At 43.9% G+C, this 26,347-nt stretch overlaps 1 protein-coding gene across 5 annotated transcripts; it reads right to left on the bottom strand.

Annotated features, from left to right (window-relative positions):
• Positions 1-49: 49 nt before the first annotated feature.
• filip1b (filamin A interacting protein 1b) lies at positions 50-25,548 on the bottom strand. 5 transcript variants are annotated; one of them, XM_080832582.1, is made up of 8 exons: positions 24,988-25,548; positions 14,021-14,315; positions 12,999-13,172; positions 12,266-12,444; positions 5,188-8,002; positions 4,715-4,779; positions 3,809-3,866; positions 50-804 (listed from the first exon to the last, which is right to left on the bottom strand). In XM_080832582.1, the coding sequence occupies exons 2-8, from the start codon at positions 14,303-14,305 to the stop codon at positions 784-786; spliced, it is 3,597 nt and encodes a 1,198-aa protein (XP_080688708.1). In that variant the 5' UTR covers positions 14,306-14,315; positions 24,988-25,548; the 3' UTR covers positions 50-783. The 5 variants fall into 5 exon arrangements, with proteins under 5 accessions (XP_080688708.1, XP_080688709.1, XP_080688706.1 ...); XM_080832583.1 differs by lacking the exon at positions 4,715-4,779; XM_080832580.1 differs by lacking the exons at positions 50-804; positions 4,715-4,779 and having other exon boundaries at positions 1,304-3,866.
• Positions 25,549-26,347: the final 799 nt, after the last annotated feature.

Raw genomic sequence — 26,347 nt, 5'->3', positions numbered from 1 at the left:
TTATTCTGGCAGTATTTAGAACTTATAATGAAATAATATAATATCTATATTTTTCCCAGGTTTCACAATTTTATTGACAACAGTATTAGTTTATGTAGTCATCAATTGGTTAACCACTCATAACATTCATAGTCTGTTTTCATCACTTACTTATTTACTCATTTGCCATCTCCTTTCTCATCCGATCTAAGCGTGGCAGTGTACATTTAAAGCTCGTCAGTCTTGTTGCCTTCATTTGAAATGCTGAACTGAATACATAAAAACACACCTGTGTGGACACTAGTACCTGTTGTCCAGTGCAAAACAAACAGCACAGTGTAGCATATATGCCATTGTGTATGTAGCATGTTCTCTCTCACTTACCACCCCCTCTCACTTCTAGCCTCCAAATATTTGCTAACTTTTGTCAAGGATGTGACAAAATGCAGGTAAATGTGTTTTTTTTTTCCACACCTTCTCTTCATGAGGAAATCTTAAGATTGTCTGAAAATGCCACATCTCCTGCATCCCTCCAAAAGGGGGTTCTGAAATACGAACTAAATTGAAACACAAAAAATAAAGAATGGAGCCAGAGGTAAATCAGACTCTGACAAACTATCCAGATTAAACCCATCTCAACCCCCCCACCAACACTATACTGTATATGAATCAAGGACAGTAGCAGCCATTAGCTTTGGGGCTTTATGATGGCATTACATCACTGATGAAGAGTTGAACTGTGCTCGGATCATGGTCAGCACAGGTGGAACACATCAAAGTTGGAGCTTCAGAGCGGTCTGATACTCAGGTGGTGCACATCATTTTCTGTGGAGGAAGAGAATTAATTGGGAAAATGTGAAAAAGTGAATTGCTTGTAATTTCTTATTGCCAAAATATAAACGAGTAGTTGGAGTTAGATTTAACAAAACCAAACACCAAAAAAGTCCAGGACTCATATTCTCAAGTTTTCTTTTAAATATGCAAATTAACCGCCATGTTGGGAGTGATTTTAACCCGATATCACAGATTCAAGGTCCTTTCCAGATCTGTTCTTCACTCTTGTTACTCAACTGTTAGGAACATTGCAAGTAATATTAACCTCATCATGCAATACCCAAAAGGCAAATTTGTAGAACCAATCAGAATGTGAATGACACAGTTTATGTACAGACTCTATAGTCTGTAGATTTGGGATCAATTGAAAATAAATAGACATATTATTTCCAGTTGCTTACAATTGACTACAAATATTAATTGATAAGCCCATGGCAGCCACACACAGCAAGTCAAATGATCTCTTAGTGCTTTTTCTAACACATGCTATTATCAGCTGGACAGTACTGGACAAGCTTCTAACAGCACAGTGAGGTCCAGTCTCCAACGCTGACCTCCTTTCATTGAGGTGTGGAGACCATGAAACTGTGTTTGCTGTTGTTTAATTTCTGGTAAAAGCTGTATTGCAGATAACAACATTCTGATACACAGGAATAATGATGAGTTATTCCAGCATGAGTAAAGTGTGGATGAATGCAAATCATATTCAGGAGTCCTTCTGTCTCTCTCTCTCTCCCTTTCTCTCTGTGTGTGCTTGTGTGCGTGTGTGCATGTGTTTGTGTTTGTGTGTGTGTGTGTGTGCGCGTGTGCGTGTGCGTGTGCGTGTGCGTGCGCGTGAGTGTGTGTGTGGTGTGTGAAGCTTTCAGATGTAAGCTATCGGGTCAACAGATGCTTCTCCTTAATGATAGGAAGAGTGTGATTCCACAGTTCCTTCAACATTTCTTTGCATTTGGTACTTTGCTTCACAGCTGAAGTTGTAAAGTGAGAGCAAACACAGTACTTGTCAAGCTTGTCAAGTTTGGTAGTTGAGCCAAAGTGCACAGAAAGTAAAGAACCACACTCTCTTCCAAATGTTGGATTCGTTACTTCAATCGTGTGCTATTTTTCAAACTGAATAGCTTTATTTGGAGTGAAAGTTGGGATAAGGGCATTATAGCTTGTCTTTTTATGTGAATTGTATCAAAAATACTGTTTGCGTTGTTGTTAAGCCTTGTGTAAGTGCAACAGCTTGATAATTTGCCATTTGGTCATATGGAACACAGTGGTTTCAATCTAAAACAGAAAGCAGATTCAAAAGCCAAAGGGACCTGATCTACAAAAGAATCAATTTTGGGAACACGATCAAACTCTGGGTCTTATTTCCTTTGTTGTATCTGCAACTTGTGCTCTTTGACTTGTTTTACCACATCTCCTTAAAACATCCTGACATACTGTTTTGATTATGTTGATTACCCCTTGACATACTGCAAAGCCTCAGTTCAACATCTACTAAAGTTTATGGTTTATCTTTGATTTGTATTTTATCAACTGTAACCATAAGGAAAACGGAAATAGAGTATCTCTCGTGCATCTGAAAACAGAAATCAACAGAAACATTAAACTGAATTTTCTCCCCTGACGAATTGCTCAATGTGTTATTTGTCTTTGCTGCAGAAAGACATTTAAGAATTTAAAGCATATTATAGCATAACAGCATAGTACATTGTATATTAACGTCTTCTATTTCACAGTGCATCCATGCTAGTTCCCGCTTTTCCCACCAAAACTGTACGAGAGCATTTCAATCCAAACCAAATGTCATAGTAATCTTTTCGGGTTCTTTTTGCTTATGTACTCAACTGAATGGAGACAAATTATTTTCTACAGGAAATGTGCCAGTCAGTCTCGTGAAAGGCTTACTCTGAAGTGCATTCTTAATGCCAAACAATGGTGTCACTTCTTTCTTTTAGTCCATAAAGTTTTTTTGTTAATTTGTAAATCAGAGATGTGTAATTGCTTTTATCTCAGTTGTATTGTGTTACAATCAATATTTTTCAAGTTGGTCTGGAATTTATGTCAGCTTAATAATGCCTCACAAGACCCTCAAGACACAAAGTTCGCTGAGAGCTTGCAACATTCTCTTTGTCCTGGATCTCCACGATATCAGATGTGATCATGTGTTACCCCACACAGACAAAAGCAGGTTTATTACATAGTGTAGTTATTGAACATGCTGTTGCAATCATACAGATTAGATTTGCTAACAGCCATATGAATTATGAAATTCAGAAGTATAGGTCTGTGTTATGGAGGTTTCCACCGCCCTTTTCTACATTTTTTATGTAAGCATGAATAACAATACAAAAACAAACTGAAGAATGTTTTGCTATTTATCACTAAGCAGTTCATTCAGATTGATGTTGTTCAGTGAGTCACATCATTGCCTCGCTGTGAAAACCTCCATAAGTTTCTCTGACATAAACAAAATGAGATGGATATGAATGATATCAATGCAAATAATACATGTCCAGTAAATGACATAACAAAGTCCAGCCAATGGCATTAGTAGTGAAGTGATTTTGTCCCAAAAAAAACAAAACATGAAAAGCTTTGCATCAAAGCAAGTCAAAACATGCAGGAACATGTCTCCAACACAGTTGAGTATTCCGTATTATACATAAACAGTTTAAAAAGGGTTCCTCTGAGAATAATAATAAAAAAAACATATCCATATGGTTGAAAGTAGAAACGTCAGTGAGATAGTGAATTTTTCTGGACAAATTCTGGGTGTCTTGCATTATCATTATGATAAAGGTTAGGCCGTGGTGTACGGAAAATCTATGGCCCCTATTTTGTTTCCATAGTAGTCATGCATGAGGCTTCCCGCCCCCTGTGATGACAGAGCTGCAGACCGTAGACTTCCTCAGTTCAATTTTCATTGACTGACTCTCAGCCCGTGACTCTAGCCTTGTGACTGTTGAGACGCCCATGACTGTCTTCCCTCCTGTTTTCATACCTTTTGACATAGGGATTCGTGTGGCTGAGGACCGAGTTGACTGTCCATCCGCCCCGGACTGCAAAAGAGAAAGGGACAGACAGAGAGCCAAAGAGAGTCATTTTTAGATGTAATCTAATAACACACCTCTAGTAAACTGTGCATGCAAACGCATGTCAAACTGTGTTTATTTTTAATCATTTAAATTGAATATGTCATTCAAGATGGCAAACCTCATTCTGAATAAAATATGTTTTTCTCATATTTACTATTTTTTTATTTTTGGCAACATGTTTACTCTTCAAGCCATTACATTTTTTAATTCATGTAAATGAAAAAGATCTGCACTGAGTTAAAAATCATCAGTTTTGATGAGTGATCACCATCTTGGATATTGTGTTAAAAGTCATCAGTTGTGATGAGGGATCACCATCTTGGATATTGAGTTAAAGGGCATCATATTAAGCTATAAACACCACCAGCACTCAGGTTTGTCAGGGATTAGCTCACTGGGGTCAGTGCAGTCAGAAAATAGGTATTTTTCAATGTTATTTGCCTGTAACTGCTGACATTATTTATTCCATCAAGTATCGAACATACAGAAATAATACAAATAATGCCAGGACTTATGAAACGAAAATGCTTTGAGTAGGGGTAGAGTGGCAGATATTGTAGCATATTTCCCTGATTGTGGAGTTAACAACAAAACTCTTTTTTAAGGTTAATGATGCTAGACAGGGATGTGCTAGACTCTTGTACATGAAGTACATTCTTTACTTTAATAAAAGGTTAAGATGGGGTATCGGTCAGTTGGCGCCAGTTATATCCCGAACTGAAAGAGCTTTTTTTCATGGGGGATATGCATGTCATTTCATGCCAGTGTTAGTATTGGTCATACATTCAGAAAAGTACTCAATTTCTATATACCTGGAAAGAGAGCTATCTAGGGAGCAGACACCTTCTGATATCATTTTGAAACATTTCAGAAGCAACTGGAATATAAAAATTGCAAGTCATTATATTGCCTGTCTCCACTGAAATACATTTGCAGGAAAAGATAAGATATTGTCCAACAAGGTTTATACATATTGATCAAAAGTAGTTATTTTTAATCAGAGAATACTGTTTTTTTCTGTAATTACACCCTTTCCTTAAGGAAAAGTAAAGGCCGGGTTATATTAGAACAAATACACAAGGCACCCTGATGCCTTTTGAATAAAAGACACAAATGGGGGAATCTATCAAGCCACCCAGTCATTCAGCGTAATTATCTTTTTCCTGAATTCCACCATTAAGTTATCAACTGCAAGTAACAGAGCGACAAAAAGAGAATACATCCTTTTACAACCGATGATAATTCATTTAAATATTCAAGGAGAATGAACAGTTTTGTCACTCACCACTGACTGTGTTGGTCTGGCCGGAGAAGAAGTAACAGGGGTGATGGTAATGCTGCTCGTCACTTTGCTAGCTGTGGTCCTCCCCTGTGTGGTGGTGGTGGTACTGTGACGCGGTGACCTCAGTACCGTGCCCGTCGCAGCTTCCTTGATCTCTGTAGTCATGGTCAGGGGCCGAATGGTCATCATGGGACTGCTGCCACTGTCCTGCGGCCTCTTGAACTGGGGCCCCAAGTGAATGTGGATTTTGTTGTCTTCAGTGGTGATGATGTTTGTTGTGTTGGAATTGCACTTTCTAATTGATGAAGGAACTGACTGCTTCTCGGGGGTGAGCTTGAAAACTGTCCCTCCATCTCGAGACTCTAGTGAGTGGGCCGCTACCGCCTCCGCTAGTGGAGTGGTGCTGACTGTGATAATAGACACAGGTGAGAGGGGCTGCCGCTTGTCTGAACCTGAGCCCTTTCCCACCTCTGGACCCTTGGCTCTTGAGATGGTGGTGATGGTGACTGGGGACTTGGCTCGTTCTGGTCCGGACATCGCATCTCCAGCTTTTGTTTTTGGCGTGACTGTAGTAGGTTTGGGAACAATGGTGATGCGTGGTTTTTGAAGGCCCAGAGTTGGGATGATGGTGGTGCTGGAGAAGAAGTCTTCGGCTCGGGGGCTGGTGATCTCCAGTGTGGCCGTGCTGTTTTGGTGGTTGGGCGTTACCCGTATGTGCAGAGGCTGACCAGGCTTTTGGGACATGGTGAGTTCAGGTGTACAAGGTGTGGCCTCTCCGTTGACTCGGGGGGTGGTCATCTCTGGGGGAGTCTGGGTGACAGTGATGGGCTCCTTCCTCTTCATCCAAGGAATCCAAGATTTCCTCATGTTGAGCTCGGCTGCCGCAGGAGGGTAACGTTCTAGGACTGTGTGCTTTTTAAGACCCCTCTGACGTAGATTACTCATGATGTGGTTTTCCTCCAATACAGATTTCCTGATGAACACAGCAGGAGTCTCCTCCTCCACTGGCTCACTGGCAGCTACATCCGTCTGCACTGCTGTGGAGGTCACCGGCACATCCACAATTCTTTTGCCGTTCATACTAGGTCGCGTGACGCGGCTGTAGCATTTGGTGACCTCCAGCTCCTTGGTGAGATTCATCACCTCCACGCTCATGCTCTTCTTCCTGTCCTCTTCCTCCATTAGCCTCTGCTGGAGGATGGCATAGTCTACCTGCAGCTGAGAGAGCTGGTCCTCCTTGTTCATGAGTTCATGAATCTTCTCTTTCAAGGCATGGACATCTGCTTTCAGGTCTCGGGACTTAACCTCCTCCATCTTGCATCGCATCCTCAGCTCGGCCTCTTGTGTGACCACCTCTCCCTTCTCTATTGCCTTATTCCAGGCAATTTGAGTTCTCAGTTCCTCTAGCTGCTGAGAGAGAGCATTGGCCTTGTCTTGCTCTGTCCTGAATTTCTTCTCGAGCACTTCATACTCATCTTCAGTCTTCATCAGATCCCCTTCCACCACCTCCAACAGTTTCAGTCGATTTTTTAAGCGTTCAATCTCCAGGGTCAACTCTTTGACCTTATTGTCCTCGTCAGAGATTCTCAATTTGTCTACACTGGCCATTCTTCTGGAAGATTCTCTTTCAGCCTCTTCGAGCCCATTCGTTCTTTTTTTCATCTGACCCACTTCAGAGGCAAGATCCTTGCACTTTTCCTTTTCAACTGCAAGCTTAGTCTGCAAATCCTCCTTCTCCTTTGTGAGTGTGCTCACTTTAACTTCCATCTCTGATTTTAATTTCAGAAGCTTTTTGCTTTCCTCAATCAGCTTTTCTGTGACCTCCATGACTTTGCCTTGTTCAGTCTTAAACGTCTTACTTAAATCATCACTTTTTTGCTCCTCTTGTTTGATTCTGTCAGACATATTTTTCCTCTCATCGACAAGTATTACTGTAAATGACTTCAGCTTTGACAGGTCTTCTTTTAAACTCAGCTCTGTTTTCCCTAACTTAGATTCTGAGCTCTCCAACTCTTTCACTCGACTTTTCACGGTCTCCAGCTCACTGGCTAAGTCTTTGGCCAAGTTCCTCTCCCGCTCTAGATTGGTGTGGAGCAGTGCACAGTCTGCTTTACTCTTGTCAAAAGCCACTTCCAGTCTCCCCAGCTCCACCATCCTCTTCTGCAACTTTTCCACCTCCAGCTTGAGTTCCTTGCTGTGGCTCTCCTCATCCTGAAGCTTTTTCTTTAGCTCCCTGCACTGCATCTCCGTCTTAGTTATCTCCTCGTCCTTGCCTTCCATCTCCAGAACTTTCTTGCGGAGGTTCTCCAGTTCGGTCATAAGGCTCGCGTTGCCACATTCCCCGCGGCTGATTTTCTCCCTCAGTTCCTGGAGGTCCCCCTCAGACTTCTGTAGCATGCTGTTGCGTTCCTCCAGGTCTTCTATCTGGCGCGACAGGGTGGCCAGCTTCAAGCGTAGCTGCCGGCTCTGGGACTCCTGAGTGGCTAGTTTGGCCGTCATCTCCTCATGCTCCTGGGAAGCCTTGGTGGCCTTGTGCTCCAACTCCGCCTCAATCCTCAGGGTCTTCTGCCTGTCCTCTTTGGATTGGCTGCTGACTGTCTCCAGCTGCTTGTCCCTCTCCTGCAGGTTCTTGCTCAGGTCCTGGACCTTCTGGCACTGCTGATCAATCTGTTCTATGTGGAGCTGCCTCTCGTCCACGAGCATGAGGGCGAAGGACTTTAGCTTCACCAACTCCTCTCGAACTTTCTCCAGTCGCTTGCTGTGATCTTTGTCTTTTCGAGCCTGGTAGGCTTTTTCCTGTTCCAGGAGCTTCTTCAGTCTACCATAAGAACAAACACATGGGGGGGGGGACAGAGGAGACAAAAAAAAAAACACAGGGAGGGGGGATGACAGTGGAAGAAATTAGATATTTTGAAGTAATGATCATACATCATTTAAATTCTAAAATATTCAAAAAACAAACAGAAAACTTCTGTTGTCCTAAAATTCTTAACATGGGGGATGAGGGAACCTGAGGGAATCCAGTCAACTATGTCATCTCAGAAGACTGATTTGCATTGGTTTTCAATCATGCATAATGCATTGTGTCAGAGCTGATCATAAGCAAACTATTTTGTTGCTGTGTGTATAAATCAGCAATGGTCCTCTTCTATAGCAGCACAACACTATCAAACTGCGTACACATTTTTGTGAGCAAAACAGTGAGCCTTTTCAGGATATCACACATTTGAGGTGTCACAGGGAAGCCTCTGTGTACAGAAGATTGAATTACCCAATCAACGCAAAACAGAGAGAATGGGCACATCACAACAGTACCAGGTTGAATCTGAGTAGATTCAAAATGAGAGCATTAGTCCATTTGATCCCATGGGCAGGCTGAATATGAAGCAGAAAAGCAGAATAAATAGGAAAGGCATGATAGAAAAATGCGAACAAAGAAATAGGCGTTCAGATAAGTAAGCCTGGAGCCTCGTGTGATTGACCGTGACAGGGGTTTCTGTAGCTCTCACGCACAGGAAAAGCACAGTGCATCATGCATGGGCTAGGGACCCGTCGCAGTCAACATTACAAAAGTGCCTGGGTAGATGTTTAACCAGCCTAAGTGAGCAGAGCTTCACTGAAAGTCTGGCAGACTGCCTCGATACCCTTCGGAAATTCAGAGAGCCTTTTTGGACTCGTAATGCATTACTCAAAATGTTTCACAGTTTGAGACAAACGTCACAGGCACAAACAGACATCTGCATACCAACAAACTGCAGAAAAGGATTCAGATTTATGCTCAAATGTATCCAGCATCTTCATGCCAGACTTTTCCTACTATCTCTGAACTCCTTCACAACTCCTCCTGAACTCAAACTTACCCTCAAGGCTGGGAGCAGTGCAGGTAGATGATCCATGCACAGAATGTTTTGAAGCCTGAGAGTAGCAGCAGCTCTCACGAGGGAAGGATCAGGGACCCCCCTATCCCCAGGAAATTAGCCATCACATTCCAAACATGTCATCAATGTGCAATGAATGGTGAAAGTGGCGTACAGCAGCACCTCACCACTCAGCATTAGCCGGTGATGTCATCCCTCCCATATAAGGCACAGGATTGTGCTGTCCTTGTTTGGGCACAGAAAAGGGGAGGGGCAGAGGCTGAGGGGAAGGGTTTTCGTGTGGCTGTTATCGTGTGGCTGTGACTCTCTTGTGACTCTCTTGTTTGTGAGGGGTGAATGATTCCCCAAAAACAGAAACCAAGGATGTTGTTTCAGGAAACAGGCTATAGAGCCCATGTCAGTTTATAGAGACTGCTGAAAACAAAATGTCAAAGTTCCCTTTTCCCCCTAATCCTGCACAAACTTTAATCTCTCATGACCCAATTGTTTCTTTGCTATCTTGCAACCTATGGTGTTCCCATGGAAACAGGGCAACAATGCAAGAGTGAATTACTACCCCTTCCAACGGGAAACAATACCTTCCTCTCTGAAATTCCCCTGTCTGAGAGACTGCAGGTACATTTTCAAGAAAACCTATCCTAAACAAAGAAGTATTATGGCAAAAATATAAATAGCACAGGGAGGAAACAAAATAACCAAATTACTAGACTGGGATGGAAATCAGATAGAGTTCCTCATATTTCTTATGCCATACTGACCATGAGGAGGACAGCTGAGGGAAGGGATTCATGTGTAGGTGAGAAGCCGGGAATCGCACAGACTGCTCTCACACATCTCTGTGAATGGCAGTGGTAATGGTATTAGCACCTGTAGAGAAAACGGCCAGGAGAGACCAGTAAAATTTCCAAATGCCACGCGGATGAGGTCAGCACTTGTTTGAATCACCATCTGCGTCACGAGGCTGATGAAGATGACCTTCAGGCAATCTGGAGCGCTGGCTGACCAACGCCACCCAGCAAACAGTTCTCAGAACCGTAGAGAAGAAATGTAACCCTTGGTCACAATCTTAGGCTTGAGATGACAAACGATACATGACAAATTGCAGCTGAATGTGAAGGTTTATGTCAAGTAGAAAGGTTAATCATTTAACCCCAAGGCAACTGACTGAGTGTTCCATTGCAGCAAAGAAGAAAACAAACTTGTTCTTATAAAAACACTGGATAAAACAGGGAGATAAACATGAGTCAGACCTCAGAATTCAGGGTATGAAATTTCGACAACCTTAATACTGATAGGAAGAGGAATTTCACATAGGAAGTAAGACTTTCAAAGAAATACTGCTCAGATATCCAAATGGACGGACTCTTAATATACTTAATTAACAGATGTTAATTTCTGAGAAGATGTTTGCAAGAGAGTAAAAGGTACTGTCTGTTGTTGTTCCCATAATTCAAATGTATGGTTTAGTTTCACATAAAGCTGAAACCACCAACATAATGGAAATATGAGAAGAAGAGAGAGAGAGAGAGAGAGAGAGAGAGAGAGAGAGAGAGAGAGAGAGAGAGCGAGGGAACAGGGTCCCAGCAGATGGATGGAAGCGAACAGAGCCTCTCATTGTCATGCTAGCATTCCCACCAATCAGAGGACTGACAGTCTCTCACAGGTGCTCCACGCCGCTATGACATAACCTGAAGTGAATCCCGGGAATGAGGCCACTGCTTAGGAATCTGCTTTGACACGGTCTGGAAAACCCTAATCAAGGATACCCAGGTGGGACTTAGGAACAAGGGCAACAGGGTCAAGAGTGAAAATAAGCAGGAGATGTGCCTTCGGTTCATCCTAGACATGGTTTACGTGGTTACAAGTTGTAGCAGTGTGAACATACCAGATAGGCTATCCTACTGTTCAAACAAAAGTGAACTTCCAAGAATAATGACCATGAATGCTCATTGAAAAAGTGATAATTATATCTCATCAAAAATGCTAAAAAGGATAACTCAGCAGCCTCGAGGACATGTTTGTGGAAATTAAATAATTGAATAAACCAAAAAAAAAAAACACTCTGTTCTTCCGGCCGTACATCATCCTGTCAAAACAGCTTATCAGACTAAACTCTCCGTGGAGCGATGTGGCCCGTCTCCTTTGAGAGGAATCTATGCTTAAAGGAGAGTAAGCTTAGCGTGATAGCTTGTCAATTCTATCCTTAGATCTAAGCCATGCTCTGGCAAATATGGCTCCCTCACCTCCATGCACTACTGAGGATGGGACTGATAATAATCACCTGCGGTGCGGTCTTATCAGGTGTGGGTGTGGGTGATGTCATTGCCTCTGCCTTGACTTGCCTGGGAGGTGGATGAGATCTTAGCCGTCCTAGTGATGTTTCTGCCATGAATGCATCTACTAACTGTGGCATACGTGACATAGGATGGACATCACTGTAGTCATTAACTATTAACAAGCATCATGCAATCCAACAAGGAGATGTTTCACTGCTATAAAGAGAGATTCTGTGCACTTTCTCCGGTTAAGACCAGCATGGCTGCCCCCTACCCTCCTCCAAACACACCCCTCACATGATGCCATCCCAAGCATGAGGGCCATTGTATTATGGGCCTAGTGTGTTATATATCATTGCGAAGCTCCATTTATCCCACTTCAGTGCCCCGCTTCCCCACACCCCCTTCCGTGCAGAGGCTTCAAGGGGGCCCCCTCTTCAGTCCCTTCTGTTTCCCCATGATCTCAGCCATTTGCCCGAGTATCTTATACACACGCTGTCAATGGTCTTTGAAGCTCACTTTGCCGCCATTTTTCTCATGTGAACCTTTGTGTGTGGCCCCTTGTGTGTGTGATGGCTGCTGCTGTGCTGTGCAGCTTCCATGGACACAGAGAGCCAGTGTGGCATGATGACCTGACTGTGATCTGTTGTGTGGGATGGTTATGATGTCCTTCAAACGAGCCCCCACACCACACCACACCACGCCACCAACTCACATACAAAACACCCACCCTGTACTCAATTTACAATGTGGCATACATGTATGGAGGGGTTTAGGGTATATTCTGTATATATTCAATGTGGCATTGTATAGAGTTGAGTGTATATTCCTACATACGTGCAGATGTAAACGCATACCTCACAAATACACACGCATCACAAATATTCAAACGCATACATCTCACACATACAAATCTGCTGTACACACCTCTCCCTCTCTTGTTCTAGCAGGTTGGTGAAGTCGTCGCTCTTGTTGATGAAGTCAGTGTGTTTGCGTTTCTCGCTGTCCAGATCGTTCACCGTGCGTCTGTGGCATTTCTCTGCCAGCAGCAGCTGCTCCAGCATGCGGCGGTACGTCTCTCTTTGTTTGTCCTCCAGCCGGTCAAGCTAAGGGGGGGGGGGGCGAGAGACACACTCATAGCTCACACGCTGGACAACAAAACACCACCAACACCACCGCCATCACCAGGGGTCAATATGCCGATTAAAGGTGTGGTTTCTTCCCATTGTAAGCTACCTTGGAGAAACAGGGCAGAATAAACAGGTTTTATAAAAGACTTTGAAGACTTTCAGTCTGAACATACCAGCTTGTATGTATGCATATACTTTTTGGAAACTTCCAGGGCTTTCACATGTTAGCGGTGTATTTGGGACTCAGGGGCAAAGTTAAAGAGGGACTCTACACATACACAATGTGTTAACTAAATTAAATGACTGTCCTGTGATGAAACACATCAATGCTGGTGTTAATATTGAGAAAACTACCATTTTGATATAAAAAGCTGAATTGTATGGCCTACTGTGAAAAATACTGTGAAAAATCATTCAAGGCCAAAGCTGACATTAGTGTGATGATTGAAATGATTGCGTGGGTGTGTGGAGCTATGCTCAGAGCTGTGGGTACAGTTACACTTTAAAGATGTCTCTTGTTCTTCTCTCACCTCAGCCATGGGTACTTCATAGACGTCGTCTGGGATTGTCTTGCTGCTGGCGAGCAGGGCGTCCCTCTGGAGTGCCTGCAGAGGCTTAACGGGTGCTGCCGAGCCATAGTGGGCCTCGAGGACCTCTGGTCGTGTCCGCTCAGACTTCATCATCTGGATAATGTCTTCCCTTGCCTTAGAGCATAGCACATCCAGCTGAGTATACTTACTATGTGTTTTAAGTTGTTTCAATTGAATGATAATCACTTATCAAGTACACTTTAATCAGCTTTATCTCAAATGCTTCCATATCAACTGTATCAAATCATTAAGGCATATTAAAGACCACATTACCATAAGGATCGCCTTCATATAAAGACTCATCACTGAAATATCAGGCATTCAGAAACTAAACGTTCCTGGGTGGGTGGGTTCTGTGATGTTCAATTGGTCATGGCTGCTTGTTCTTATTTGTCACAGACAATCTGAGTGAGGTCTTTGAAAGGGAAAGTCTGTAAGGCTGTTGTTACACCACAAGAGGGAGCTCTACTCTCACAACATCCACAGCATTCTTGAAAAAGTGTGGCACTGGATGTTTAACATGAATCACATAAGACTTCTGAAATAGGACTGTATATAGAGGTACAAAGTGCCAATTACAGAGTTGATTGTTTTGCAAGGAAACAGCATTGCTTCAGATCTCATGACCTTAGTCTGGCCTCAATTCAGGATCCCCCATGTAGTGAGCATGGAACTGAGCAACTTTGTCCCAGGAAATTTAGGGGTGCCATCAGAGGAACTCTAAAGGACATAACTTTTAGATTTTCTTAAGGGTACCCTATGGAATTTTGAGGCTAAGGCACTAATAAGACTGCCGCACTGGAAGCTGTAGTTGTTACAGGTGTTTCTGTGCTAGCCTACCAATGATGTGTGACCAATGAAGTGACCAGAAAACAACCACTGTTACAAGACATGGTTTGAAAAAACAACAAGCCTGTCCAAGCCCGACCCGAATATTAATGTTGATACACACCACCTCTCACCTGCACCTCGCCCTCCATCACTCCCAGAAGTCGGAGAAGGTCCTCTTTGGAGAGATCTGTCACTGCGAGCTTCTTCTTACCACCACTGACGCCCCTCTCGGGGCCCTTCTGTGTTCGCTTGGCCGCTCCAGGTACGGCTCTGTCCTCCTTGCCCTCTTTTACTCTCCTCCACATGGGGTCCGGTGCATTCCCACCCTCGTCTTTCTGGAAGGCTTTCACAGCCGGCTGTGCGATCTCCAGTTGACCTCCGACAGGTATCTCCATGGCACTACTCCGCGACCTCATGTTTTACTTCCTAGTTTTGAAGAGAGCACATACAGAGGAAACGAGAAAAGATTCCAAAATGAGTGGAAAACTTCCAGGAAAAGGAGAAGGACTGGTCTGTACTACCAGTGTGGTGAGAAATACAGACATCAACCACAATGCAGAAGGTTTGACTTTATAGCATACATGAGAAGAGTACATGTTGTTGTTATAGGCCGCTGCAATATGAGTCTCCTCTGAGCCTGCCAACAGGGTTGTGTTTAGTTGCAAGAGTGAGTCATCAGCTCAGTGGTCAAGACTGCATTATGGACTAAGTCATTGGCCAACACTGAACAACATAAATGTGTAACTTGAGAAACTGAGGATGGATGGCCATCAACTGTTCGCCTCCGGTGGCCAACTAGGGCTTTGTGTAAACACAGGGAGCATGGATTCACCCCAGTGATTAAGAAATTGTGTGTTCCCCTGTGTGTCTTTAACTGCTGGCAACCTTTGTAGAGAAACGTCAAAGGCGAATGTCCTACTTTGAGCAGCTAATTCTATTCTCTTTATCATTCATATAGCATTCACGCTGTCGTACACTCCCACTTGAAAACTAATAGTAATAACAAATGCCTCCCAATCCATTACTTAAATAGGGGTCTCTAAGACCTCTCTAAGACCTTATTTCTCTAATCCCCCACTGGTAAAAGCAGAGGTATCGGGATGTATTAACTCACATTAGGGTGATCATTTAGTCTTTAACCCTGAGCCTGACTGTTCCTGTGGAAGCGACGATAAGGCTAACGCAGATGTTTCCTAAGTACCCGGCTAGCTTGGTTGAGGGTGACAAAACAAACCGTCGCCAATTCTCTCTCCTTCCTTCCAAAGAACCCAAATATTTATCCTGTGTGTATGTTTCTGAGGTGGGGAGCTGAACAAGTCATTAGCTGAGCCATTTCCCTCAAATACAGCTGTCAGTTAGGTAAAGCTCACTCACAGATGCTTCCATAGGACCTGTTCTGCGAGACACACGCCAGATTTAATACTGCTGCTAGTGTATAGCAGGCCTGCCATGATTTGCGAGGGGGATTTCCCCCCAGAGAGAGATGTGGTTCACAGCCAAGCCAAGAGGCCGCTCTGACAGAGATGAAGTAGGCTTGCACACAATCTCAGCCGTGTATTTCAACGATGACTTCAGGGGGTTCAATCAATAGCAGGGAACTAGCGTCTCCACTGCTCCTCCCTTGTGATCGCATACACACTCCACCTATCACCCCTGACTCATTCTCTGTGCAATTCTGATGTAATGCTCAAACTATGTCATTTTTTTTTTTCATCTTCTGTTTTGTATGGCTCTAATGAAAAAGTTGATGTGCATATTGTGGTTAGGTCCGGTGACATAACTCTTCCAGTGACATCTGGGGCCAGCTGATCCTCAGGAGATGGAGACCTGAGAAACAAGTGCATTTACACACCCTACCCTCCCTCCTCATTGCAAATACAAACAAGATGTTACATGGTGAGGGATGGTCAAGAGTCAAAAAGCCTTCAAATGATGTGATGCCATCTATTCACTGACCTGACTGCAATGCCTTTTGTTCCGGATATAGTATTTAGTCAAGTCTAAAGTTGGCAGCTGTCTGTCTAAACCGCAGATTCTGCTAATGAAAATATAATAAAAATAAAATAATAAAAAAAGACAGTGATCACATTTCCAACTTGAAGTTACTCCGTGAGAAATGTACTTTATTGGCATAGTACTGAGCCAAATTGGTCCCCAAATGTGAACATTACCCCTGGTGTGTGTCTGAGTGTATGCATGTGCATATCGGGTTGTTTTCTCCACTAGTTAGATGCTCGTCTTGCAGGGCCAGACATGACTTCAGCACATTGTGTTGAGATTCATGTCACCCGTATAAGTTTCGGTAATGGAGTGCGGTGAAAGACAAGGCAAGCAAGGCTAGCTTTCGACCTAAACTTTGCCAACAACTAGACAAAAGCACCAATCACCCTAGCTGTTTTCTGTTTGGACCTGCAAGTGTACTTTGAGCTACACCTTCACAAGACACTGGTTCAAGCGCACAAAACATGCCAATCATTCACATTTAGACTAAATTCCACATGGTTGTATTTTAAATTGTGACTTCAAAGCTATTTGTATCACTGATAGGTATTTTTTACTAGGCCTCAAAAACTTACACAATTTGTTCTGGTGATAAATGATGAAGCTGAACATAAAAATGTATTTGTGTTTATATCAGACTTATATAGAGTACCTTTAATACTGGCTCATGAGAAAGTCCAGTCTAGCTGTGAGCTTGGTAGTTGGTGCCTCTGCAATGGATGGTGCACAAACACACTCCAGGCCTATGGTTTATTTCCTGCAGTCGATCAGAAACTCGGGGCGCCACTTGACTGTCAAGAGCAATAACCCAGCCTTGCCAAGTATGAGCAGCGTGGCGCAGCGTTTTAATCAGGGAATGTGAGGCCATTGTTTCCACTGGTCACAGTGAACAAAAGAGTCATGCTTTCCTTTGCATCATCCCACACCTGGGGGAGTTTTCGCTTTTGCCTTCTTTGGCCGCAGCCAGAGAGCAGCCAGCAGTGGGACGCCTGCGTACCCCTCTGTCAAGCCCAACAACGGGTGCATCACGCCGGCTGACCACAGACCACAGCCCTCAGCGAGCCTTCTGATGACTCGTTCACATCGTTAAGTGCACATATTAACAGCATGGTGCTGAGAAAGCGGCCATGGGAAGGATCTCACCCGGACAGCTGAGCCGAGCCCGGGCGGCCCGGGGTGTGTTGTGGGTCCTGTCTGCCGCGGACGTCTGATAGGATGATTAACGACGCGAGTGTTTGTGCTGATTCATAAAGGTCAGACATAAATCAGACACAAGCAGACATTCGCTGTGTGTGAGACGTTTTATGGTGCTGCCGGGAGTGAAGATGAAACATGGAGGTCCCACAGCACACACACACACACAGGGGCCTGGGTCGAGTAACTGCACAGCAGTTAATACCCCGGCCCACTCTGGAAAAGTATATGTCGAAGCCTCTGAGCCCGAACGAGGCTAGGCCACCGGGTTCTGATGAAACCAGCATGTGACTTCAGCTGGGAAAATCCTGGCCGCCGTATGGCAGGAGTCAGTTAAGTGCTGATAGTTATTAATAGTTGTTACAGGGAAGCTGCCAACCTCCCCTGGGTTCAGCCATTTGGGCTGTCTTCATTTTGACTGTCAGTTTGATTTGCTTGAAAAGCCTTGAGCACTGTTGACACTAAAGGCAATGTTTCAGATACATCAAATGTATTGGTAAAAACAGCAATGGCTATGATATTATTGAAGCAAGACAGTTTCTATAGCTGCGATGGATAAACATGACTACCTTCATACAAGTCTTTTTTGCTTAGATGGATTCAAGAGCAAACATCCAAAACTGACAATACTATACAGTGCCAGAAAGTAATATTATATGTTACATTTATTTAGCTAGCCAGGATTGGCAGTCCTTTTTCATTTCTGTTGTAAGCTTAATGTGTTCCATTTATTTAGCTATCCCTCTACCTCTGAACATTTGCGTCACATATTTCTCACAGTTATCTTTTCAGTTATATTTTCAGATTTTACATTAACATGTTTCATGTTAACGGTACACTTAACTCCCCACCACCATATCTCAAAACAACACGTGTTCTTCTATAGGTTTCATCTCAAGCACCCAGTCAGTGTCGACTCCTAATCACCTTGAATTTGGAGGATTGCCTCATAGCTCAACACTCTAAATTGAGCTGGGTGTATATTTAGCCAACGTGCTCATCTGCGCCAGAAATGTCATCATCACCGTCTTCTGCTTGAATGTTGGAACATATATGACAGATATGACGCATAGCCGTGACTTATGTTCTGCTCATAGAACTTAACAGGAGGGCAAAGAGGGCCTGGATTTCCCCCCATACCACAACAGATAGACAGACATACACACACACACACACACACACACACACACACACACACACACACACACACACACACACACACACACACACACACACACACACACACCAACCCAAGAACCTATCTCATTCTTGGATAGGACCCATGGGCGACCTGCACAGCTGCTTGTTGGTGAAATTGTAGAGTATTTATAGGGTCTCCCCCTACTTGTGCTATGGATCACACAAGAGAAACAGAGGAGGCTATCAGTTTATCAGATCTCAACACTGCAACAAATGCCACCGCTTTTACCCCCCCCCCCCCCCCCCCCCTCAAGCTGCAGCTTGACAACACAACACACCCATCACTCCACCTCATTGTGAATAAACCCCACAGACTGAACGCGGGATTCTTGCCCGCTCTCCTGGTAGTTATTAGCACTCCCCAAGCACTGCCCTCCTCCTGCAGCAAACATGTTCAACGTGCCATACGCCATCGGGGGCATTCAAAGACATCTAAATAAAGCAAGATCACTTTGGGTATTGATGGAGTCATGACCTCTCTCACACATGGCAACAAATTTACACACATCGCATTCCCTGTTGGTATGACAGTGAGGCTTAACTGGGAAACAGTCTGGTCTGGTGCCAGCCAGCCATTGCTGTAATAGTTGATAGGGGGGGGATATAAACAGACCAAAGGGGACCTTTCCTTGGCATTATGCACCTGCCATCAACACTGCACATGTTGTGTTCGCAGTGAAAGGGAAAGTGCTTCAGATGTACTCGTCTAAATTAGGCAATGTGTCTGGCTCTCAGCCAGCACAAGCATTTTTTTTTACTGCAGAGGGTCATCATAGTCACTCTCAGACTTTTCAAACAGTTGTCTTTAAGAGAAACACTAAAGTTCTAAGACAATTATTAGGAAAATAAACTTCTTGTGTACATTATGTAAAGAGGGAAAAAATGGACCCTGTTTCCAAAAAACATGTTTGTAGGAGGTTCCTTGTTTTTCGATTGCAGTGAGGAATTTGTAATGAAACTGTTAATTTGTATCTTAGAGAGGAAGTGTTTGAGGAAGTGAGGGAAAGTGGCATCAATGAGCTGTTTTGTTATTTTCTGTCTCTTCATGGTCAGAGGTGCACTGTTGTCTCGTAAGCTGCTGCGAACCAGAGCAGTGACGGGGAGTGGCAACCATCCAAAGTGCAGCCCATCCGCCACTTGATGGACCTGTCTCTTCTGAACAGAACTTGATTCAGCCAAGCGAAGACAGGAATGTGACTAAATAAGGCAAGAGAGAGAGAGAGAGAGAGAAAGACTTTCTGAGGAGTCCTGCATGCAGACACCTCCCTTAAGCAAAGCAGACGTTTCAACTCATAGTGGGGAAAAAAAATGTAATGAAAAAGAGTGCAACTACTCATGCATCAAACTCCTGATGCTAGCAGAATCATGGGAGAAAGCATTCTAGAACATTCCAAAAACCTAGATCAGTGGCCCCTTAATGTCCCTGTGTGATGACAAAAGCAGGAATCAGTGCACAGGGTCACACCTCATCATTTACTTTACACTTCACCGGCCAAGACATTAAATTTGTGCACTTTGAGAGTATTGCTATGCAACACACCGTGAAAACATAACCAGTTAGAACGGTGTGACAAATGCGCGTCCATCCGAAAATGTGTTGTCGCTGCGACTAACTGCCGGAAGAGGGACAGACTGTTTGGGTCCTCGTTACAGCATTTTAGTCATGCGTTTCCAGGGCAAGTCTGTGATTTGCTCCGGTGTATTATATTCTGACTCCCTGCTTAGACTTATGTTTCAGAGTTCAGGCGTGGGTCAGAGTGTCGTTTCAGAGTCAGAGCTTTTCCTCCAGGCATAAATCCATAGCCTGTGGAGGCTGAGGGGGTTCCTGAGGGTTCCAGCCTGAAACCCACTCTGTGTCAGCACCCCCTTCTGCCAGACACGCTGACCTGTTCGACCTTCAAATTCACCGCAGGATGGGAACACCAGGGCCTGGGAGGTCCTGGATGGCTGTATGCGTGAAAACAACAGCAATGGAGAAACTGGGCCCTATACTCGTGTTGCCCAGTTAAAGAATTGTGGTGATGTTTTTAAACCTTTCTGCTTTAGCTGGTGTTTGTTTTGTCTGATTTAGAGTTCCTTCCTGCTGGTTGGAGTTGCGTGTGGTCATTTCTACTCCACGGAGGTGTAGACTGTACGCATTGCAGGAGTCTTTTCATGTTTATTGTCTGATGCAATCTCACATGTACCCTCAGCATGTTTCCACTTTTTCATAATGTCTGATGGACTTTGACAATCAGGGACCCGGCGACCCTCCCTACCATTAGGGACATAATGTATTCCTCTGACACACTTTGAGCACAGGAGGACTAGAATATCCGCGTTGAGGCTAGATTACAATCTGTAGTATTCCAAGCAGGACACACAAATATAAGGTTCTCATTTGCAGCAGCCTACATTAGACTAAGCACTTCCTGCTTCGTTGGGCAAGTGTACGATAACCATCTGCCGTTTCCTGGCCGACTGTCATTTCACATCATTTAAAAGCCTCCAAATGGTATCCATGAAGTCACACAACACCATTATCAAGATGTGATGTTTTTACCATACCACATGAGTGAAAAAAGACAAACTGCCATAAACAAGAAATAGACTGCACACACACACACACAGAGAGAGAGAGAGATAGAGAGAGAGATAGAGAGAGAGGGAGCGTTTCAGAGAGTTTTCGCTATATAGTTAACACACTGAGTATGCCTTCATAAACTTTTATTTAGTAAAGACTGAGCACTACTTCTGTCCATATGTTAATACACTCAGTGTTCTAATTAAATAAGACAGGTCAGTGCCTGCTGCCGTACAAGGGTAGCAGGAGGGGGGTGAAGGACAAGAGCGCAGGATTCCTTTGAATGCTGAGGTAAAAATAGAGGCTGTAAACATGGCTGGGTCCAAAGCTATATACAACCAGAATCTAGCACAGGAGGGGGGTTCGTGTGGACTCGAAAAGCTGTTCATGAATCCTACCTTTGATTGAATTAGCTTTCTGCTTCATGACAATGTGTGTCTTTTTGGATTAGGCTACAACTAATGATACAAAATTGTTGGAATGTGAAACTCCAGTGCAAATATTTGATCTGCTTTGGAAAGCTCGATTCCTCCCCAGACTGAAGTGTGGATACTATCTGACTAAACGGCGCGCTATCAGTGGAAGAATTAGATTGATAAGGCATGTTCTATCTCAAAAGGACCTACAGTGAGCCATAGCCAGGCCAGGGGAGTGACATCACAAGCCAGATGTACTGTTGTTCTTCAACAGCCTGGTCTTGCATGCTTTTCTGATGCGATGGGGATGAAGTCACTTCCTTCATAAAGTAAGGGTGAAAGAGACAGACAGAGCGAGAGAGAGAGCGAGAGAGAGAGAGAGAGAGAGAGAGAAAGAGAGAGAGAAGGGAGGTGGGTTACTGCTGACTGTCTTATTTCTCTTACATTTTTGGCCAGTTGTCTACACAAATCCGAAAGCACTTGGTGATTTTGTGGTTATCTTCTTTGCTAACATATTGTATCAAAACTCCTGGGAAACAGACCTTTCCCCTGCGCACGTTCATTTCATCTGAATTTACACAGGACAATAAATTCAGTGAGCAAGGCATTACTTCAAAATGTGCTGTGTAATGCAATTCACTTACTGACTAAAGCAAAGCTCTTGAAACACCACCAACCCTGAGGCGTTTCACATTTACCACAGCATCCAGTATAAAAAGAAAACAATAACAGGACGGGTGTTTGAGATAATTAATAGCACAACTCATATGTTACCACTTATGTGCAGTAAAAGATCATACCAGCTCCTGCGCAAAACTCACTTTGTTGCAATTCTCTCTCGGCTCCTCTATGCCAGCGCTGGAGGTGCAAACGATAATCCCCCCCAGACCAGGACTATAATCAAGTGTCCATTACCACAACAAACCACCCTGGCCTTGAACAGGAGCCTCTCTTCCAAATGAGTCATGGGTCCTTAGCCACCTAGGTGCAGCCAATAAGCGGCTGATGATTTCACCGCTGTTCCTGCAGGGGCTCTAGTGATCAAATGTAAATGTCACATTCCGTGGGTTAGTCATTTAGAGCCACACACACCCCTCCAGATGACATACTCCTCAGATGGGACACCCCATCCAGACGAGACACTACTGGGATGAGACCATCTTTCACTCCTCAGTATGACTGGATAACCGGTGTCACACTATACAGACACCGAAAATGATGTGCTTTCTCTTTTAATGTCACCGCTAGTCCTCTCACATCTATACGTTATGGGACCAATATTTACAGCACACTATACTCGTAAAACTAATATTTGTTCTACTCAGCTGCATGCCTAGTTTTCTGCTGCTGAAAAGACCATTTTGAATTTATATACAACCCAGAGCTTTAACACTGCGGTGCTTTGGACAGTTACGTGTGTCTCATCAGTGCATGAGAGAAAATAGCTTTGCAAACACCCAAAAACCCATCCTTGTTTTGTTGTCATAGCAACACTGGCTGGACACAAAGCCAGTGGGGCTGCTGTGTGCTTCACACCGAGGCTGCAGAGCCGAATTAGTCGGGTGATCTCATGGCCCCAGCATCTTATCACTCAGCGTTTGGCTGCGAACGTTAGCAGTGACAGCAACTCTCACACAGGGACCAGGATGATTTAAAGCGAGACAATCAGCCGATTACCTTACCGAACTGCAGCAGTGCACACCTCACTCAAAGCAGCCCTCGCAGCTTTATCTGCCCAGCCAGCACGAAAAGAAGGGGGACCTTTAGGGAAAGATGTCTTGGTGTTGATTTAACTGAGCTACTCAGGCAATGGTCTTTAAAGTCCTACTGGCTTCGTGGGGCAGATGGAATGGAAAACCAAATAGACAAACCTCTGTATAATGACATGGTATATTAGGGAAGATTTAAAGAGAATTACTGGGGATAAATGACTTTTTATTGCTCTGTGACAGCTCCACAGTGACAACTCAACAAGCTCACTCATGTGGACTCTATGGGATCATTACAATGGCAAAGATGTAATCAGAACTTCAATCAATCACGTGAACTGTCAAATGTAATAAATATTGCCAAATCATGGTGTGGAGTGACAACTGTACATTTTTTTGTATAGTTTAATCCTCGAATACGACCCAGCACCAAATACAGTGTCATAAAAAAAAAAGAGGTAGGGGGACTTGTAGGAAAAAGCCCGATCGTGGAACATTGTTTTCACACCGAGATGAGGGAAAACTGTACCCAATCTGGTTTCACAGCCTAATCACACAGGAACAAAAAGAGACAGAGAGAGAGAGAGAGAGGAAATAGTGCCTGCTCACTGTATGCCTCCAGAGCAGGAAGTCTGTCAGGGATCCCCTTGTGTCCCCCAAAAAGGTCTTCAGGGACAGCCTTAATTACATCCCCTGACGAAAAACACAACGTACACATTAACTAGTGATCTCAAGTCTCCCACACTGGAGACGAAAGGGAGTGCGAGCGTGGTTTTTTAAAAAGTCTATTATTAAGCCGTCCGGACAGTTCCATGGCAGCACACAAAACAAAATTCATTATCATCCTCAGAGAGTGGTTTCAGATAATATCTCATGAGGCTTTAAATCTTCCAAGAGCTGAGGATGTTGCGTTCTGTGGAAAGCCACTTGAGGAATGTGCCTCTGTCCAGAGTGAGACTAAGAAACTAAGATTTTGTATGCCCTCCCATTCTAATGCAAACAGATAGATACTCCAAGCTTAACTGTTCTGTGTCTACTTTAAATCTTTCTCCAGAGAATAATTTATCTAGCTTAGGACGTCATGCGGTGGCCTCCACAGCATCAGAGGATTTGCCCCCCAGCCCCCCCCCCCAAAAACACACACACACACACACACACACACACACACACACACACACACACACACACAGAGCGAGATCAACTGAGAGAGTGAGACAGAAACTGGAACAAGGTCCTTCATCTCTGGAAAAATATTGAAGGACCATGTTGTAAAAGTAGCCCCGATGACTCCATGGCTTATCACTGCGTCTGCATCAGTGCAGCTGTTTCAAGTGTTATTATTTCTCATTTGTCCATTTCCCTGAGGCAGAGCAGAGGACCTCTCAGGGTTAGAGATGTAATCAATTAATGCTCCTTTCTAATGTACCATTTCCTGAGTGTGGGGAGCATTTACTGAAAATCAGGCTGGCAGCACATCCCACAGCTCTTCCACAACTCATTGATTCAGATGATGTGCTTCCTACTGAACCATTCATGACTCTCACACACACACACATACACACACATATTCACATGCACCACACACACACACACACACACACACACACACACACACACACACACACACACACACACACACACACACATATTCACATGCACACACACACACACACACACACACACACATATTCACATGCACACACACACACACACACACACACACATTCACATGCACCACACACACTCACCCACATAATGGTGGATGGCTTTCTTATTCATATGAATAATAGCTAGAAATTGATACACTAGGAGAAAAACGTAGTGACTATAGGCTAAGCAGAGGTTGTTAATATCACTGTAAACCAACAGTCACCCTTCAGTGACATTACCTTCACCCATCGCCTTCTGATTATGAAATCCAGATGATTCCATTTTGATATACAGAACACATCTAGATACACCAGCTTTAGCATAAGTAGACTAGAATATACTGAAGCTAAAGGTTGCTGCCTTACCTGTCTACAGTAGTCCAAATCCAGCAGACACAGCTCACACCTGGGGAGTACCAGCTGCTGAGAGTAAAGCCCCAGCACAAGAACAGACAGTGCTCCTCTGAACCCTTCACTATCAAGCCTCTGAGTCCAAAAACCAACACCTTTCACAAGGACACTCACTCCTTTTCCCCTGCACTTCTTTGCTCTCCCCTTTTTCTCCCCAAGTCTGTTGTTGTCTGGCGGAAGGTTTCAGAGGTGAAGGAGATGGACGTTAGACTGGAGAGATCCTGCTTTGTCTTCTCACAAAGTTTGAGCCAGCAGGGTGACTCGCACCAACTGTGAACGTGACGAGAGTGGGTGAGCGCAAGCGAGAGTCCAGGAGGGAGGGAGGGAGGGAGGGAGGAGGGGGCTGGTCAGAGCTGTTCTCTCTATCACCACTTTTCTTTGGAGAAGTTCATTTCTGCCTTTCTTCTTTGACCACAGCAGTAGACACCCAAGAGAAACAGTTTTTGTCAAGAGTCTCCCTCTCTCCCTTTCTTCTTTGTCTCTCTTTCTCTCTAATGTTTGTCTCAGAGCAGAGAGAAGTTTTGAGGCTGAGGGGAGAGGAGGGCTAAATTTAAGCAGAGCTCTCAGGCACTCAGAGCTTTTAACAGCTGAGATTCAGGCATGTGCCTTCCAAGTCCTCTATGATAGCTGAGCCATCGGATTCCCCCATTCGAGTGGAGTCCAGCTTAACCGTTCCAGCAAGGTGGAAAGTTAGAAATGGACCAGTCTCTGGGCAGATGAGGAAAATCACTACTGTAAATGCAGACACCCATTACATTCTGTAGCAAAAAAACGTAAATCCTACTCATGCATGCATTTAAGTAACTCTGCTTGGCATTTGTGTAGTTTTAGGAGGATTTGTGTTTGTTGCAATTATCACATTTTACTCAAAAAATTTTTTTTACATTTTGTTTTCACTCTCCACATTATGAAACATGACCAAAACACTAAGTGGCTAGTTATGTTATTTTAAAAACGATTCCATGGTGTCACTTGTAAACTGTGTAAACACCAGCATTTTGACTCTAGGGTGTATGCTACGTACATTATGTAACGTTGAGTGCAAGTGTGCAAGACAACACTCTGCATTACATAGTAGTGACCACTCATCAGGGCCACGAGAAGGACTGCAATGTAGCTCATTTTAGAGTGGTTACCGTCATTGTACCACTGACCACCAGTTATATTCTAAACTACCTTCTTCTAACTTAGTGATTTTTCCACCACTTCATATGGTGCTTTTCGTATGAAACACTTAAATTCATTGGGACACATTGCACAGTTGTATTTGCTCAAGAGTAAAGGCAAAACCCAGAAATCTGGGCAGGTGTTTGTT

This window comes from Sprattus sprattus, assembly GCF_963457725.1.
Source record: "Sprattus sprattus genome assembly, chromosome: 2".
Taxonomy (NCBI): Eukaryota; Metazoa; Chordata; class Actinopteri; order Clupeiformes; family Clupeidae; genus Sprattus; species Sprattus sprattus.
The sequence above is the reverse complement of the archived record's forward strand: the minus strand, read 5'-3'. Positions and strand labels throughout refer to the sequence as shown.

What these genes read in the sequence shown, in the direction of transcription:
- filip1b (XM_080832580.1), bottom strand. Translation starts at nt 14,305, where the DNA reads ATGAGGTCGCGGAGTAGTGCCATGGAGATACCTGTCGGAGGTCAACTG. An exon ending in TGATGGAGGGCGAGGTGCAG is followed by an intron (nt 13,173 to 14,020) that starts GTGAGAGGTGGT and finishes CTATGCTCTAAG; the next exon opens with GCAAGGGAAGACATTATCCA. An exon ending in CTAGAACAAGAGAGGGAGAG is followed by an intron (nt 8,003 to 12,265) that starts GTGTGTACAGCA and finishes TTCTTATGGTAG; the next exon opens with ACTGAAGAAGCTCCTGGAAC.